The 17,377-nt window shown below is 36.7% G+C and overlaps 1 protein-coding gene across 1 annotated transcript in view; it reads right to left on the bottom strand.

Moving 5' to 3' along the window:
* The window catches only part of Ptprz1 (protein tyrosine phosphatase receptor type Z1), a 161,325-nt gene that overhangs the window by 41,818 nt on the left and 102,130 nt on the right, over positions 1–17,377 (bottom strand). Inside the window, exons 12-13 of the mRNA XM_052172827.1 lie at positions 13,411–16,975; positions 8,725–8,869 (exon numbers count right to left, since the gene is read on the bottom strand). Coding sequence (XP_052028787.1) covers positions 8,725–8,869; positions 13,411–16,975 — 3,710 coding nt within the window. The remainder of the gene's footprint in view (positions 1–8,724; positions 8,870–13,410; positions 16,976–17,377) is intronic.

The raw sequence follows: 17,377 nt of genomic DNA, 5'->3' as shown, positions 1-17,377 counted from the left end.
GAAAGGGATGGAAGGTCCTAGCTCTCACCCTTCTTTGTTACTTCACTGCCTGTAACCCCTTCATCCAGCAGGCTTCAGTTCTCCTGCTCTCTCTCTCTCTGTCTCTCTCTGTCTCTCTCTCTGTCTCTCTCTCTCTCTCTCTCTGCTACCCACAGGCCTTTTTCCCATTATTTTTGCATCCTCCCAATTCCTCAGAGGGCCCTGGATATCTTTGTTCCCCTTGTTTGTTCTGTGGCATGTCACTATAAAAAATGAAACTCCTTCTCTATTTATAATGGGACTACATCTGGATAAAGCCATTGTTAAGAGGAAAAATGTCATGAGCTGAAAATGCATTAAGTACATACCCAACCCCCACCCCAGCATAACTTAGCAACATGGTACAAGCCAGAGTGCTGGTTATTTGCTTCTATGACAATGCAGCTGACTGGAAATTTTGAATCATTATCACTGCCCAGCAACTCAAGAGAAGAATAAACTTCAAGTGACAAGTCCAGTGGGATGTATCAAATTCAAAATTTAAGGTACAATTTCTACTGAATGTGAACTCCCTTGTCAGTGTCTAAAGGCAAAAATGGTTGAATCATCTTAAGTTAGGAAGCTTATACATTTGGTTTTATTGTTTTATTGTTTTACATGTATATTTAGTCTCCTCCACCAAAATATAAACCAATCATTCAAAATAGGTAATTACTACAATGTTATTCATCAGTGCCAACACGTTGCTGGTACCCCAAGATACCTTTCCATTGAATGTAGTGTAAAATTGTGTATTTATAACTTATTTTATAATGTCAGTGTCAATAGAAAAGAAAAACATGAAGCAACAGTGTTCATAGCAAGGTTCTTGGCTCTGAGAATATAAACCCTTGAGAAACGAGAGTGAGAGAGCATAGAGTGTTTTCCAGAGAAAGCAGCCGAGTGGATAAGGAAGCAGGCGCCAAAGACCCCAGGAGACCAATTTCATCTTAGGAAGCAGAGTCTGTAGTCAAATGAGGAGTGAATGGGAAAGTTGGAAAGAACCTGGCCCAGGAAAAAGAAACTGTTAATGGTGGCACACATGAGTGACTCTGAATCCAACACTGGAGCAGTTGGACAAGATGGTTGTGCATGCAACTACGGTTAGCATCTTCTGACACTGACATGGAGAAGATGAACTGGGAGCACGCCTTCTGTGATTTCATGCAATTCGCAGCTGGTACACGAATCATTTAACATCATCCCTGGTATTTAGCTTAGGTTCAGTTTGGGAATTTTTCAGTAACAAGAGGCTCGGTGTCACAAATTGTGTTTAGTTGCTAAACATTTCTTTTTTTCTACTAACTTAAAGCCCATTCTCCCATGAATATTGCCAAAGGATACAAAAAAAGTAGGTCTTCCTGCTATAACAATGTGCCTGCCTTTCCATTAGTAGCAATCTTCTTGCTAGACTTATCTACTGGTTCTAGTTCAAATTTTTATATAGTTGTTAGATTATGCAATCCATGTTTTAATATTTAAATGTATTTATGTGTGGTCCTTTCTTTCTCTCACTTTCTAATTTGATATTTATAGTCCAATAATCTGCATAAATAGCTGGCACTTGATTGCCTTGTTTTTGACAACCAGTATCCCTTGTCTACTTTAAATATGATTCTCCTTGGGACTCAAACATTTTCTTTAAGCTTCAGGACAACTCAGAGGTATCTGCTCTGTGAAATAGCTCTCATCTCCTAAGCAGATTCATGAACATCAATCAATTCTTCTATCCACTCTACCTGACACAAAATTTCAGTTTTAGATATCTATAAAAGACTACTTTGAAAAAAATAGGTATTGAGTTCAAAAATGATCTTGAGTTCCGGGGCATCATAGCATTTTAATTACTTTAAATAGCTGTTTTTTTATGATGATTATTTCATAATATAGTTGTTCTTTGCTATATCTTTATTATATTTTTTTAAAAGATAGGGCTATGTCCCTTGATTTCACATAAATCCAACTCTTAATACAGTGACAAGAATATAAAGGTACTCAGTGTTTGTTGAATTAGATGGATTTGAAGTAGTAAATAAATTCTACCTACTAAGTGCCATTCAGATGCATGCTAGATTCTGTTGTCTGGACCTCCAGTAAGAAAACTTGAAGTTTCAAAATGTTTGAAAGATACAGAAGGAATATACAATTTTTAAAAAGCTAGATGGAAAGACAAAACAAAACAAAACAAAAACAACAAAAAGCTAGATACATGGTTAAGCAGATGAACAGAGGATGTGTCAGTTACTGAGAGGATGGGGGAAGAGAAAGCATTTAATAGAATATAAAAATGTAAATAAAACCATTGACCTTGTAATTTGTCATATTGCTAATCTGTGTTATAGAAATTTGATTAATATTGATTCTGCTAGCTTCAAATATGTAATGAAATCTTCAGTTAGCTTTGAAGTCATGTGGCCTGGTGATAATATTTGGCATTAATTTTCCCAAACCTTTGTAAATCATACCAAAAATCTTGAATGAGGAAATAATTAAACTTGAATAGTTGTTTAGGTACATTTTACACTGCAGTCTTATGTGGATATGATATTCTTCTTGAAGGTAATATGGTAGGGGAAGCCTATATTCAGGGTTGTTAGTTATCTCTAAGGTCCCATAAATATAAACTTAATTTATATTTCCTAGCCCTACTTTTCCACGGGAAACAACTGTATATATGGAATGTTCTAATCCTGCACAACTATTGATGATGTGTCCTTTTACTGCACAAAATTTTTGTATTTTTCACAGTCTAACCCTTTTAAAATGCTGTATTTTTTTTGGTAGTTTTTCCTTATTTAAAAAGAGCTATTTACAAATCTCTCCCATGGAAGTATTTTTGCATCTTATAAACTTATGATGTGGCTCATGTAAATTATACCTTAACACATCTGGAAAACAATTTCAAGGCATATTACTTAATGTACGAGAAGCCTAAGTCTCTATGCTCCATCTGTTCAGACTAAGCAGTGAGTGTCTTCACGTCTACGTGCTAAGTGTTGATAACTGTGTCTTCTGCTAATTATCACTCCGCCATGCTGAAAAAAGTGATGACTGTTTTAAACTTGTAGACATAGGTTCCATCAATCAATGGTAATCTGATTATTTAATTTACACCTTTCTTTCACAGTATTTGGAATTAAAAGCTGGAAATGTGTAATTATATCCCTTTTCAGAGTCCTCATACAAATACAAAATAACATTAAGTGTTCACCAAAAGATTACCTAAAGAAAGTCTCATGGCACACTTAAAAATGACCTTACACCTGTCACCCAATGGAAAACAGAGGAAACATATTCAAAGGTCAGAAGTGACATAATCAAAGCCATCTAGTAAATTAGAGGTGAAACTTGGAAGGGACTCAGTCTTTACCATTTGTTATTCTTCTGCCAAACCCCTTTTTCTCAGTGTCTGTACAAAGCACAGGTAGACACTTAATTTTCTACTAAAAATTATATTAGAGACACATTGAAATATTTTTAAAGAACTTTATGGCTTTACTTCCCTCATCTAAGTATATGATCTCTTTTTAATTTTCTTCACTTATTTTCTTCACTTGCTTATTTTGCATGCATATGCCGGGAGCACAGGTGTGTGGAGGACAGATGACAAATTATGGGAGTCAGTTCTCTCTTTCCAACAATGTGGATGCCAGGGACTAAAGTCAATGCCTGCTGAGCCATCTCCCAGGCATCTCTGATCTGATCTTCTTTGAGTTGTGTGTGTGTGTGTGTGTGTGTGTATATGTGAGTGTGTGTGTGTGATGAAGAAAAAGGGCCAACAGAGCATCTCTTAATCCCTAGTACCATTTGTTGAAATGATATTGTCTGTTCATGAGAAAGACTTGGGACTGTAGTCTCAAACTTGATCACAAACATAAGAAATCATTTCTAGGTTCTTTATCCCACTGCATTACACTGTTAGTTCCTTCTTAGTTCAAGAAGTAGACTTTTTTTTAATGCAATTTTAGTTAATCCAGCATGCTAGGGGGCCGCCCCGCACATGAGGAGAGACCAACCAAGTGCTGCCTGTCCAGCAGGCCTTTAGACAGTCCCCAGGGCAGCTGCCATTAGACACAAAGTGATTGGCAGAGCAGTGTAACTTTTAAACTGATTGGTCTCTAGGAAATGAGGTAGGTGGTCAACGGTCTATCCTGAGGAATGTGTCCCTTCCTGAACTAGACTCTTGATCTTTCTAGCTCTGCAACAAACTCTCAGGTCAGGCCTTGTGAAACATTCATCTTTGGAAACTTTTTTTTTAAATATTTTTATTTTCTATATTCTTTGTTTATATTCCAAATGATTTCCCCTTTCCCGGATCCCCCTTCCCCATATGTCCCATAAACCTTCTTCTCTCCATCCCTTCTCCAATCACCTCCCTCCTTTTTCTCTGTCCTTATATTCCCTTCCCATGCTAGATCAATCCTTTTAGAAGAATATTTACATGGTAAGTCTTTATGACTACAGGTTAGGGATCTGCCTTCTTAGACCTAATAGCGAGTCATAAGCAGCAACAAAAATGGTTAACATGGAATTCATCAAAATAAAACATCAATGCCTGAAATGATATTTTAAAAGATATATCTGCAAAGAAAATGTCTATACACAGATTAGAAAATAATGTAAATTGGATAGTGGTAGATATGGTAGCCTGTATGGAATCTGAGAAGATCAGAAGGCAGAGACTTGGAAATCCTCAAAGCAAGCTGAGCAGTACAGCTGAACTGGGAAGCATGGGTTCAGCAAGACCTGGGTTCAATTTTGACCCCATATTTGAGGGAAGGAGATTGAGGAAAACACCAAAAATGAACCTCAAATCTTGCCACATATGCATACATACACATCTGCATGCATATCTACACACATATACAAACACATGTACATGCAAATATATATGTACATGTGCCTGCATAACATGCACACACATACACATGCAAAATAAAACAAAAATAAAATAACTTGATTTAAAAATAGGCTGAAAATGGTTTGGGCACACTGTTCTCTAAAGATAGGAAATTGTTGAATAAGCAAAAGAAAAAGCCACCTAGCACTCTTAGTCACCAAAGAAATTCTTAAAAGCACTAAAATGCATTGCACTGCCCACTTTAATCAGATAGTTCTTTTGGTCTAGTGTTTTGTTTGTTTGTTTGTTTGTTTTTAGTTTAGACAGACTAGCTTGGAAATGCTCACAAGGACTGAGTACAACATATATTGTTTTTGTTTGCCTTAGATTTTCTTTTCTTTTTTTTTTTTAGTAAGCAAAATAATGTCTTTATTTCTTCAACTTAAAATCAATTTGAGAAGAATCTTCTTTTCCTTAAAAGAAGGGGCCCTAAGACTCTGGAGTGAAGCAGATGAATGGGCAGCCTGCCTGCACATCTGCCTGCACATGTGCCTGCTCACCTGCCTGTGCACCTGCTTTGCCACAGTGAGGTTTCTTTAGGGTGTTCCTTTTAGCACCATCCTTGACCTGTCCTGCTTTCTCTGTGTTCACTTATTCTTTCTTCCCACTGGCTGTGGCTTTCACAAATAAAAAAAATGGACCCACTTGGTTGACAAAATTATATCATTAATAAATATATCTACATTGTGATTTGAATAACTCACACAAACCTTGAACAAGAGACTGTTGTGATTTGGCACAGTTCACCACACCCAAAGTGTCTTACAATCAGTTTAAAAGTTATGTTTTCTACAGAGTTACTTTTTAGCAGACATGAGCAAGTCAGATCATCTCATCACATGGAATGAATTTTGAAGGGGCTTACCAAAGGGTGGATTGTTTTTTACCACCACATTTAATAGACAACTACATACACAAAACTATCCAAAATGTTCATCTCTTAACTGCATTCTATATCCAAGGTAGGTGAAATAATATTTGTGAGGAAAAGAGAAATACCTGACCAATAAGGATCAAACATTTTTAACAATTTTATGTTTTCCCTGACAACAGATACGGGACAATCCATATTAACAAAAATTAAAAACACTCAGATATTAGTTTTGTAGGAACCATTAGACCTTATTAAACATAACGAATTTAAATGTGCACAAAATAGCTCAGATCAATTACTAGAGAGATTATGAAACTTACTCTAATTCATTTACATATAAATCACCTGCCTTTTTATTCGAGTTTAACATTAGCACTATTTACTATAAAATATGATGTTACAGCTTGCATCTTTTGTTAAATTTGTGTAAAACAAATTCTTATTCATCCAAATAGTTCATTTTGAAGAGAAAATCAGATTAGGCAAAAATGAGTAAACTGTATACACTGACTATAAAAATGTGTTCAAAATGTTGGGCAACTAGTCTAGAGGAATGGATAGAAAAAAAATCAAACAAATGCTTGTTGAATAACATTTATGGGCTCTGTGTGATGTTCAGACTCTGTTAACCATGACATCACTGTTTAATGTGACAGTAGTCATTGGAGCACAAGACAGAAGGAGCTTTGCATCTTGTTGTTGACTAAACGGGCTTCTAACAAAAACATGATCTGTTGGCATATCCTGAAATCTATTCTGTTGCCTAAAAAGAGTCAGATATGAGATACAGTTGGTCTTAGAAATGTTCTGTTTTAGCTCCACAACATCAAGCTACATTCAGTCAACAACAGCGAGCTATATCAACACTGAGCTACATAAAATGACAAACTTGAATCATCATTGGCTTGGGCATATTCAGTTCAGTTCATTCAGCTTCCTGGATGTGCCCATTCCCCATGCTTTCACCCTCACCGCTAATTCCAAAATCACATGCAGGGCCAGCCCAACATTTTGTTTTCCACTTAACTCTGCAAGTCCCATCTGCTTAAGGTATCCTGTTCTCTGATCACCCTGCATTAGATTTCAGCCACTAGTCATATATGTTTGTGTAATATTTAAAAAGGTTTTCATGGAAAAGATTTTTTCAGTAAGCATGGGTCCCTTAAAAGCAGTGATGACTTATTCAAAATTTACTATTTTTATATTCCTCAACAGTAGTTAACACAGTCATTAACCAGATACAAGGGAAAACAGTTAATAATAATTATACTGAGAGAAACCATTTGTGGATAACAAAGAGCAGTGATTTGAAATTATAGGATGCTGCCGTTTTAGCAGAAAGAAGTTAATTTAGATCTCCTGAACACAAATTTCCTCTAGGAGAACAGCATAAATTACTAAGTAAGGCAATTTCTTGGCTTATGGACAGGATTTCTCCTATCATCATTGAGATATTGTTTTCCAAGAATCAGTTTTACTGACTTGTGTTGTGTCCTTGGTAAATTCATGAACTAGCTGTCTGTTCTGCTTGCTACAAGGGAGGGAGCTTTTTGTACAGGCAACTATCCTGGTCCTTTAAACATCTTGAAATATTAGTGAAGAACACAAAGGCATATTTCAGGAAGACCAAAGTATGGGTACTTTGGTCCTTCTTAGAATTGGGGGGCAAACTGGGTGTGGTGGCACACGCCTGTAATCCCAGCACTTGGGAGGCAGAGGCAGGCAGATTTCTGAGTTTGAGGCCAGCCTGGTCTACAGAGTAAGTTCCAGGACAGCCAGGGCTATACAGAGAAACCCTGTCTCAAAAAAACAAAACAAAACAAAAAGAAGGGAGGACAAAATATGTATGGGAGGAGACACAAAGTGTAGAGCAGAAACTGAAGGAAAGACCATCCAGAGATTGCTCCACCTGGGGATTCATCCCATATACAGTCACCAAACACAGACACTATTGTGGGAGCCAACAAGCGCTTGCTGACAGGAGTTGATATAGCTGTCGCCTGGGAGGCTCTGCCAATACCTGACAAATAGAAAGGTGGATGCTCTCAGCCAACCATTGGACTTAGCACAAAGTCCTCAATGGAAGAGCTAGAGAACGGACCAAAGGAGCTTGCAGTCCCATAGGAGGAACAACAATATGAACCAACCACTACCTCCAGAGCTTCCAGGGGCCTAACCAACCAAAGAGTACACATGGAGAGACCCATGGCTCTAGCTGCATATATAGCAGAGGCTGGCCTTGTTGGACATCAAAGGGAGGAGAGGCCCTTGGTCCTGAGAAGGCTTGATGCCCCAGTATAGGGGATGCCAGGACAGGGAATCTGGAGTGGGTAGGTTGATGAGCAGGGGAAACAGAGGGATGGGGCAGTGTGTTTTATGAGGGGAAACCAGGAAAGGGGATAACATTTGAAATGTAAATAAAGAAAATATCTAATAAAAATGATTCCTAAATAAATGCCTTTACGTCTTAACATAGTCATTTCTCATGACTTTGTATTTTAGTTGCTTCATGTTGACTTTTGTGTATAGGCTGTTATGTTTCAATACTATACACAGCTGATGTCTTATAAAATTTTATTTAAATATAATTGTTTTCCTAAAGGATAGCTTTTGTATTTATAAGAGTTGATTTAGAAAGCTCATTACTTATGGTAAACGCTATGATAATATTTGAATATTAATTTGATTAAAATGAAATATAGCTGTCAAGACATCTTAATAAACAACTAAATCACAGTTCTTCCATTTACCTCCAATCCTTCAAGTACAGAAACATCATCCGTTAGGTTCATATGTTTGCCTTGTTTGGAGATGAATATATTAATGACAGCTTTAATGTTAAAAAAAAATTGAGAATTTGGAGCTCCTTTAGATTAAGTAGAGGCAGAAGTCTGAGCTTTAATAATACAAATTTCCAAAACACTCAACTTACCTCCAATAGATGAGAATACCAACAAGAACCACTAGACAGATAAAAGTCAGGGCAGACACGATCACAAGGGGTATAACCGCCTTCTTCTCAGACTCCAACCCCTCAGCTAGACCAATACGAGATTCATGGCTACTATTACTGGCCTCTGTAGTCGGAGAAAATTGAGAGAGTTGAGATTTAAGATAAAGGAAAAATCATGGCAGTTTTCAACTGATTAAGAGCAACCTGCATTGTTGCTACTTACCTTTAAAATTATGATTCTATGAGGCAAAGGCTGTCTATACATCAGTTTAAGCAAAAATAAAGTTTAAAAATTAAGGCAAGATATTAGAGATATTAAAAATAAACAGAAATCGTTAGATGTGGGGGTGTTGTATCAGGATCTGGAAATAATGCTGGTTGGAAAAAATTGCTTAAAGGAAAACTGAATTATCAACATTAGCAAATTACTAATTAATGTTAAAAATAAAGGTTAGGAAAACCACACAGTGTTATTTACTAAGTTATCAGATGTAACCTTGATGTTCTAACGTTAATTTAATGTATTTATTTTAACTTTGTCATTTAGTAAACAAGAAAAATTGATAATAACTTTCCAATCAAGCAAACTTTAATTTTAAACATGGGTTGATTTTTAATATTTTCAAAATTATTTTTTTATTTTTCATTTAGAATTTCATGCACACATATTATGAGTTTTGATTATATCTGTTTTTAAATCCTTGTCTGCTGTTATTTTTTGTCAAAAATAAAAATTATTCCATGTGAACCTAAAAAAATAAATGTTCTAATAAGTTGCTTTCAAACACATGTCTGGACTAAAAAAAAAATCTGAAGACAACTTGAATTAATCTAAAAGTTGGGGAACCATTAATATTATGTCTAATTGGGTACTTTATTGGAAAAAAACTTTGGAAACAAATCACTGTGACCATGTTATCTTTCCAGGTTGTCAAAAACAACTTCAGGACTGTGAATGCTTTCCTCGGAGCATAGACTCAGTACTACACTCACTAGAACTGTTCCAACTCTAAGGGACTTTGGTTGCTTTCTGTACAGATGCTTAGAGAGCTAAATTGAAGGTCCAATCATACGTCCAGCATTTGATACAATTCATGTTTTATACCAAATGCTTTACTGTCAGGAAACACAAAAATTTAATTTCAGTATATGATACCATTTAAAATTTGGGAAAATTCCTATAAATGGACATATATGAGACATTACTACAGAGTTAACTGTGGTTTGACACAACAGCTTCCTTTCCATAACTAGATTTGAGGGCATAGGGTTAAGAACTGAATTCATTCATTTAAAATGTACACAATAATGATAGCCATATTTCCCAGGACAATAGATGTATTAGCTAAAAATATGGAATTCAAAGATGTGTATCTAAAAGTCATAATATATATATATACATATATATCACAAACAACCAATATTTGTGTTGTAGTTAATATTATTGCAAGAAAGTCAAAGTTTTGATTTTTTTACTTAGGTCGTTCATATGCTCCGGTCATTGTCTGTGGAAACTCATGTAGACCCATAAATAACCCGATGATCAATACAGCAAAATATCCTACAACATTGAAAATAGCATCTTCCTTTTTCACAGCACTCTGTTTTTTCCAATTATAATTATTATCTAAATGGAAAGAGTTTATGGGGAATAAATGAAGTAATCTGCGTCTCAAACCATTTAGGGCCCAGTAATGACAAATGGTGGTTAATAGTCTCTGGATCATCAGCTTTAAGCTATAAACCACAGAATAGGAACAATGACATCACCTGGACTTTTTAAGAATGCAAATATGGTACCCTACTGAAACACACTAGATTGCTGGACTCAGGCTCATGTTCAAGTGTAAGAACAAAATGTATGTGTTAATGAAGCTTATTTAACTTTTATGGCCATGTAGGCTTATTTTAAAATATATTATGTGTAATTATATATAGGTTTGTATAACTAAATATTTAGCTTATGCATATGTATAGCCACACATGAAATATGTCAGATTATACATGGGATATATGTGGGAAATATATATCCTGAAAATACATAACATAAATGCACTTTACATTCATATGCGTGCATTATAAATACACTCTGTTATCTATCTATCTATCTATCTATCTATCTATCTTATCTATCTATCATCTATCATTCTATCATCTATCTCTCTATTATCTATGTATCTATGTAACTATATAGGCAACTTTTTATCTCTCTAATCTTTTATCGATATCTATTCTATCTCTCTCTCTATCATCTATCTTTCCATCATCTATCTCTCTATAATCTATGTATCTAACTATGTAATTATATATGTAACTTTTAATCTCTCTAATCTTTTATCGATATCTATTCTATCTATCTATCTATCTATCTATCTATCTATCTATCTATCTATCTGTCTGTCTGTCTGTCTGTCTGTCTGTCTGTCTGTCTAACTATCTACCTTCTCTGTGGACTTTTCTCATAAGTTCTCTAGAAGATGTGATCTTGAATTCTTTTACTGAGTAGTTAGAATGAGTCTATAGTATTTACAAATTATTGAAACCTAGGTGTTTTGTATGGGATGGCATATCTTTTGAAAGTACAATCTGCTAGCTGTTTTGTGTGCTTTTGAGTATAACATTTATTTTCATTTATTAGAGAATAAAATGTTTGCTTTGATAGAACTTAGTAGATGCGTTATTTAAATAACAATAATGCGGTTAAACCATAAAGAATAAGATTAACATTTTAAAGGGCTGAGAATAAAACAGCATAACTTTGGTGTGAAAATTTAAGCATAAAATATATTTTATTGTTCTCAATCATGTAAGCATGTTCTAAGAGACAGACACTAATAATACATTCCCAGGGTTAGTTTTGCATTGACTCTTTATGTGAACTAGATCAAGTATCTTACAGTCTGTGTTCACTCTTATATATATTTGCCCTATTTATTTTATCGTAAGAAACATCATGTCAATTTTTCTACAATTTAGAAGTAACATAAATGATGAGTTTTGGATTAGGGAGTAATATTCAATAACTGGATAAGACTGACTTTGAATTAGTCTTACAGATACAGTTTTAAAAATAGGCAAAAAAAAGTTTCCCCTAATTCTATTTGATCTTACTTCATTCATTATTTTATTTCCTGAAGATGGATGTTATATTCATATTGCTTTATTTTCATTAGTGGGGGAACTTAAAAATATCTCATTAGTACATCTAAGAGAAATCACTTTCTTCAATAACTCTAGATGTGATGCTTTGTTATATATGCATATGGATGGTCTTTCCATATATTTCCATATATTCATGATCTTCCCCTTTCATATAAATCTAAAAATATAAAAAGAAAAACAAGTGCTATAATTGAGGATGGATAACAATTCACGTATGTAACAAAACTCCTGACTCCAGTGACCCATGGACTCATTACTTCTTTTCCCACATCAGTCCAGACATTGAAGCTGAAATATGATGTTAAATGGAGATCAAATCGGAATACAGAAAAAAAGAAGCTGCCCTATCTAAATATATAATTTCTTAATTGCTGCCATACTGAAGAGTTTACAACTAATGTGAATGATGAAAATAACAAAGAGAAGATATGTTTTAATGAGATTGGCCCTATACTGTGAATTTTGAATATTAAGTTCTGTGCAATTATTACCCAATATTACAGTATACATTAGCTTATCTACTGACTTGTTAAGATTTTAAATACTTTCCTTGTTAATTAAAAAAATACCTCATCACATAATCAAAGCAAATTATAAAATTCTTGCCGAATTCAATGGAATCACCTAGTTTTTTTTCCTATACACTTAATGGAATGAAACTTGAGTTTTGTGACATTTGAAGCACACACCTGCATTGCATGCTGCAGTCTGCTTCAAGAAACATCTGGCCAATAAACCAATTTGCATAAAATATATTAACAATCAAATGCATCCCTACAGAAAAGGCTCTAGGCATTTTCTTTCTTTCTTTCTTATTTTTTTTTACATCTTGTCACACAATACCTATACATACTATGCATATTCATGTCTATTTAAGTTGGAATGACAAATACTGCAACAAACACAAAGTAGAATTATTTTGCTGGTTTATACTGCCCTCTTTAGGCAACATAAAGAAGCTCAAAGAAAGATAGTTTGAAAACAATCTGATGCTTATAAAAACCTTCCTTAGCTACCAAATATTAGCCCCGTAATTCTTTTTAGAAGCTCTCCAAGCTGATGTGCACATGTGAAGTGTCTCCTTGATTTCCGTTGGTGAACAGGTGCTCATAGCACATTACTGAGATTTTTAAATCCAATAGAATTGGCTTACAACTTATTTTAGAATACAAGTATGAACATTTAATTGCAATATACTAATGGTGTATTATGCACACATAATTGATTGTACACACAATAGGCATCCTGTAGGATAGGAATTAGTAACAACACACAAAGAATGCATTTTGAATATAATGAAATCAAGGACCAAAATGATTTTGGCTATTCATTTGAAATCACGAGTAAAATAATATTTCTAAGAGCTGCAAATGGTTGAACGTCCTGGTTAAAAAGTGCAGGTCTGCTGATGGACCAGAATTCTTTCTTCGGTGATTCTTCTATTTTTACTTTCATAGCAAGAAAAATCAGCATATCTCATTCTTTCCTTTGCTCATAACTAACCTGCCTCTGAACTGTTGGATGCTCCTGAGTGCCCACTAGTAACAGATGGTGTGGAGGACCGTGGAGATCCTGGAGCTATGCCTGTGTCATCTGCTTCTAGGACACCATCAGCATCCTTTTCATTAACATCTGGAAAACTGAAATCTGTGGAAGTCTCATTATCATTAAGGCTATCTGAGGTGCCTTGCCCTGACCCACTCTCTTCATCGCTTGTCAAAACTGCCCATGCTTTAGATCCTGGGGTGTGAGGAAGTATAGCACTACCCATGTGGACGTCATGGTCCTCTTTTCCATCATTGCGCCTTTGGGGTCGCATGCTTGGTGGTGGTGATTTATCAGGACTTTTGTCCACCCTAATTACACCTGTGCCTCCATTTTCTTCTTCTGTATTCTCAAATAGTAATTGTGAAATTGGGCCACTCTGATCCACAAGACTGCTTTCCTGGGTGTCTGAGTCATTCATTACCTTTTCCTGGGATTCTCTATAGGGTGAGCATGACATACACTTATTCACAGGAAAGCGGTCACTATCTATGTCATCATAATCATCATCATCATAGTCATCACCATCTTCACCACCTCCCACTAAATCGGCATTAGATCTGGTACTGTGAGTCAGCTTAGAAGTAGCTTTAGAAGGAAGAAGCAACTTGGCTGTGGTCACAGAATCATCTCTGTTGGGAGAAACAGTTGTCATGGAAATGGGCCTGCTTCCTAATGGAACAGAGTGGTCAGTAGATATAAGAACATCAGAAACAATTGTTGGGAGACCAGTAAGACCCTTATCAGTAGTAGAAATTTCAGTGTGTGTGAAAATTCCCTCAGAATACACAAGCTTTTTTATAAGTGTATTTTGTAGTTCATCAATTGATAAAACGGGAGTAGCAAATGCATGTCTCCCTTTTGGAGGATAGGCCTGGCTACTGTCCAGATGTGCAGTTTGGAAAAACTCATCCTTGTTGAACAAAGATGGCAGCACGTGCTGGGGACTTTTGCTCTCAAGCAAACTTTGTTCAATGTATTTCTCCCTCAAGTGAGGCTCTGTTAAGCCTTGAAGTGGAGTCGAGTGCACCTTAGAAGGCGAGATATCGGGAACAGGTACAGATGTGAAGTGCAGGGTGCTTTCTCTTGAAGCAGACTCTGATGCCATGAGATGGGACACGGAAGAGCTACCTTGTTCAACCTGAGGGGTTCCAGCCAGAACCTGATCACTAGGCACAGATGGAAGAGCAGTTTTAAGCAAGGTACCAACAACATCAGAGGCCTGAAAGGAAGATGGCAGCAATGCTTCAGTATTAAAAGAGGATGTGGCTTCATAGAGCAAGGGCTGTGTTGAAGGGTGTAATACTTCGTTAGAAACAGTGTCAGAGAATGCTGGCTCTGAGTTTGTGCTAAGCCCGGGTTTAAGCCAAGTGTCACCAGATGCTTGAGATGCACTGCGAGTAGGTTGAACTGGGAGGATAATTTCTGGAACTTGACTAATCTCCTGATCAAAAACCTTAGTTGTGAGATAAACAAGAGACTCTGGAAACACGCTCTTTATGCTAGAAATAGAAAAAGAGGTTGCTTTTAAAGATTCACTCCACTTATTTACAACATCTGACATCTTTGGCACGACTGTGCTTTTAGAAGGGTATGCCATGGCACTGAAAGAAGACATTTCCAGTTCAGTCTCATTTCCATACATCTTTTCACCTTTAGAGAGCGGCTTAATATCGTCACCAAACACAGATGTTGTATATGTAAATTCAGCTACAGAAAGAGGTGAAGAAACGTTAAGAGTTCTCGGCCCATCTGTGTCAGGTAAAAGCAATTCACTATCAGAGGAGGCTCCAGACCACTCCCCATCGCCGGAGAGGGCTGGAGGAGGCTGTGGCAGTGATGCAGTTGGAGTAATAAATGAGGACCTGGGCATTGATATATGGCTAGGTTTGATAAGTAAGGACCCCTGATCAGATACATCGACAGAATCATGCACAGGTATTGCAGAACTGTAAGAAACAGTGAGCACGTGGTGGGAGCCCTCAATGGCATAAGAAGGTTCAGACCCTGAAGAATATGCATGCATAACAACATCACTGCTGGGTGATTCAATTTGAGACACCATAGATGTTTTAACAAGGACAGCAGACTCACTACCAAATTCCAGTGTGTCCGAAGCAGCATGAGCAGTGGCCTGGTGTGACACCACATCAGAATACTGAACAAGGCTGGGTTCTAACAGCAAATCACCCCCAGCCACCAGCAGAGAAGCATGCAAAGACAGCTCATCCCTCTCAGCAGCCGAAGTAACTTGCGGAAGGGTTTGAGAAACCATATGCAGATGGTGAAACGATTCACTACTGAAGGAAGCAGAGGAAAATGGGGGCAGAGGTGCATCATCATAGGAAGACAGGATGGATTCAAACGACACACCAACACTGGGGAATACAGGCGTAGCATGCAAGGCCGAATCACTACTTGAAGCAGCAGGGGTAGTGTTGAGGGTCTGATTGTCAAGCAACAAAGGGGTGACTAGAGGAAAGACTTCACTACTGTAGGAAGGTTGAAGAGGTGTCTCACCATTGTATACTGGTTGAGTTGTCTGCGAATGGAGGATGTTGACAGTAGGATCCGAATCAAGTGGTCTGGAGGATGGAGTGAAAGCCTGTGGTGTTACTTCGGTTGGGAGGTAGGCAAAGGTAGAATAATGAGGTATTTCCATGTCTGTGCCTGAAGGATCCTGTGACATGGTAGTGTCTGGAGAAAATGACTCAGTAGTCTCCCTCGATTCGTCGATTTGTATATCTGTGGAATTAACCTGGAGAAAGCTCTCTCGACCGGATCCAGTCTCAGACTGTGTTGTTAGGTCTGTGGAGCCAGGAAACCACACACTCCCTTCAAGAGAGGGATCCTTTAGTGATTCTTCTGAACCTGATGGTGCTGAATCCTCTGGAGCATTTTTTGTAGACCCTGGCTTAAGGACATCACCGTAGGTGATTGTCTCGGGCATGTCTGAAGAAGTTATGTATCCATGGGCTATATTATCTGAGGAGAAGGGGGCAGTGGAAGTTGCAGGACTGGAGCCTGAAGAATCATCGGCTCCTGTATCGAGCTTGAAGTCAGTCAGTAAGTTTTCCTCCTCACCGATGTCAGCAGACACCTCTTTGTACTCTGTTATGGAAACCATATTTAAGGATTCTGCAGTCCCAGACAAGTTCATCTGTGGGAAGACAAAGAGGGTTTTAGAGCCACTGTTTAAGGAGGCTGAAGTGCCTTCCACACGGTGTGGTGGCAGGTTAGTTCCAGTCTGAGAAGGCAAAGAAATTTCTCTTTCTGTATCTAATTCAGCAGCTTGTTGGGAAGTAGAATTCAGGACCGTGTTGAGAACATCACTCTTTCCAGAGAAGTCAGATCCTCTTGTTGGAGATCGGTTAGTCTTGGCTTCATTGTATTTAGTCCCCATATAATTATAGTAAGTCGTGGTAGAAACCTGGGGTTCTTTTTTTCTTATTTGGTTTGTGGCACTGTCTCTACCGGGATTCAAGCCAGTGTCTTCTTCATTGTCTTTTCCATATTCTTCCTCCTGTAAAAGGCAAACAAAATTTAAAGAATTTTAAAGAAAATATAAAGACATTAGAGAAAAATAAAGTCTAAATATCTTATACAGCATTATACTGTGAATTTTCAATTATGTGACCTTTTTGACTTTTGACCCTCATAGGACACCATCCTTATTCTGTTCTATTCTATTCTATTCTATTCTATTCTATTCTATTCTATTCTATTCTATTCTATTCTATTCTATTCTATTCTATTCTATTCTACTTTATTCATACTATGTATCTATTCAACAAGCATATATCCTATAAATTTTATTTTATACTCACTATGGAAAGCTATTAAACTAAATGAAGGCACTTTAGTTATAACTGCCTACATTTTAATACTACATAATAAGGAACCAAAGGAATACCACAAAAATTTT

The sequence above is a fragment of the Apodemus sylvaticus genome, chromosome 2 (genome assembly GCF_947179515.1).
Source record: "Apodemus sylvaticus chromosome 2, mApoSyl1.1, whole genome shotgun sequence".
Taxonomy (NCBI): Eukaryota; Metazoa; Chordata; class Mammalia; order Rodentia; family Muridae; genus Apodemus; species Apodemus sylvaticus.
Note: the sequence above shows the minus strand (reverse complement) of the source record. Positions and strands in the feature narration are given on the sequence as shown.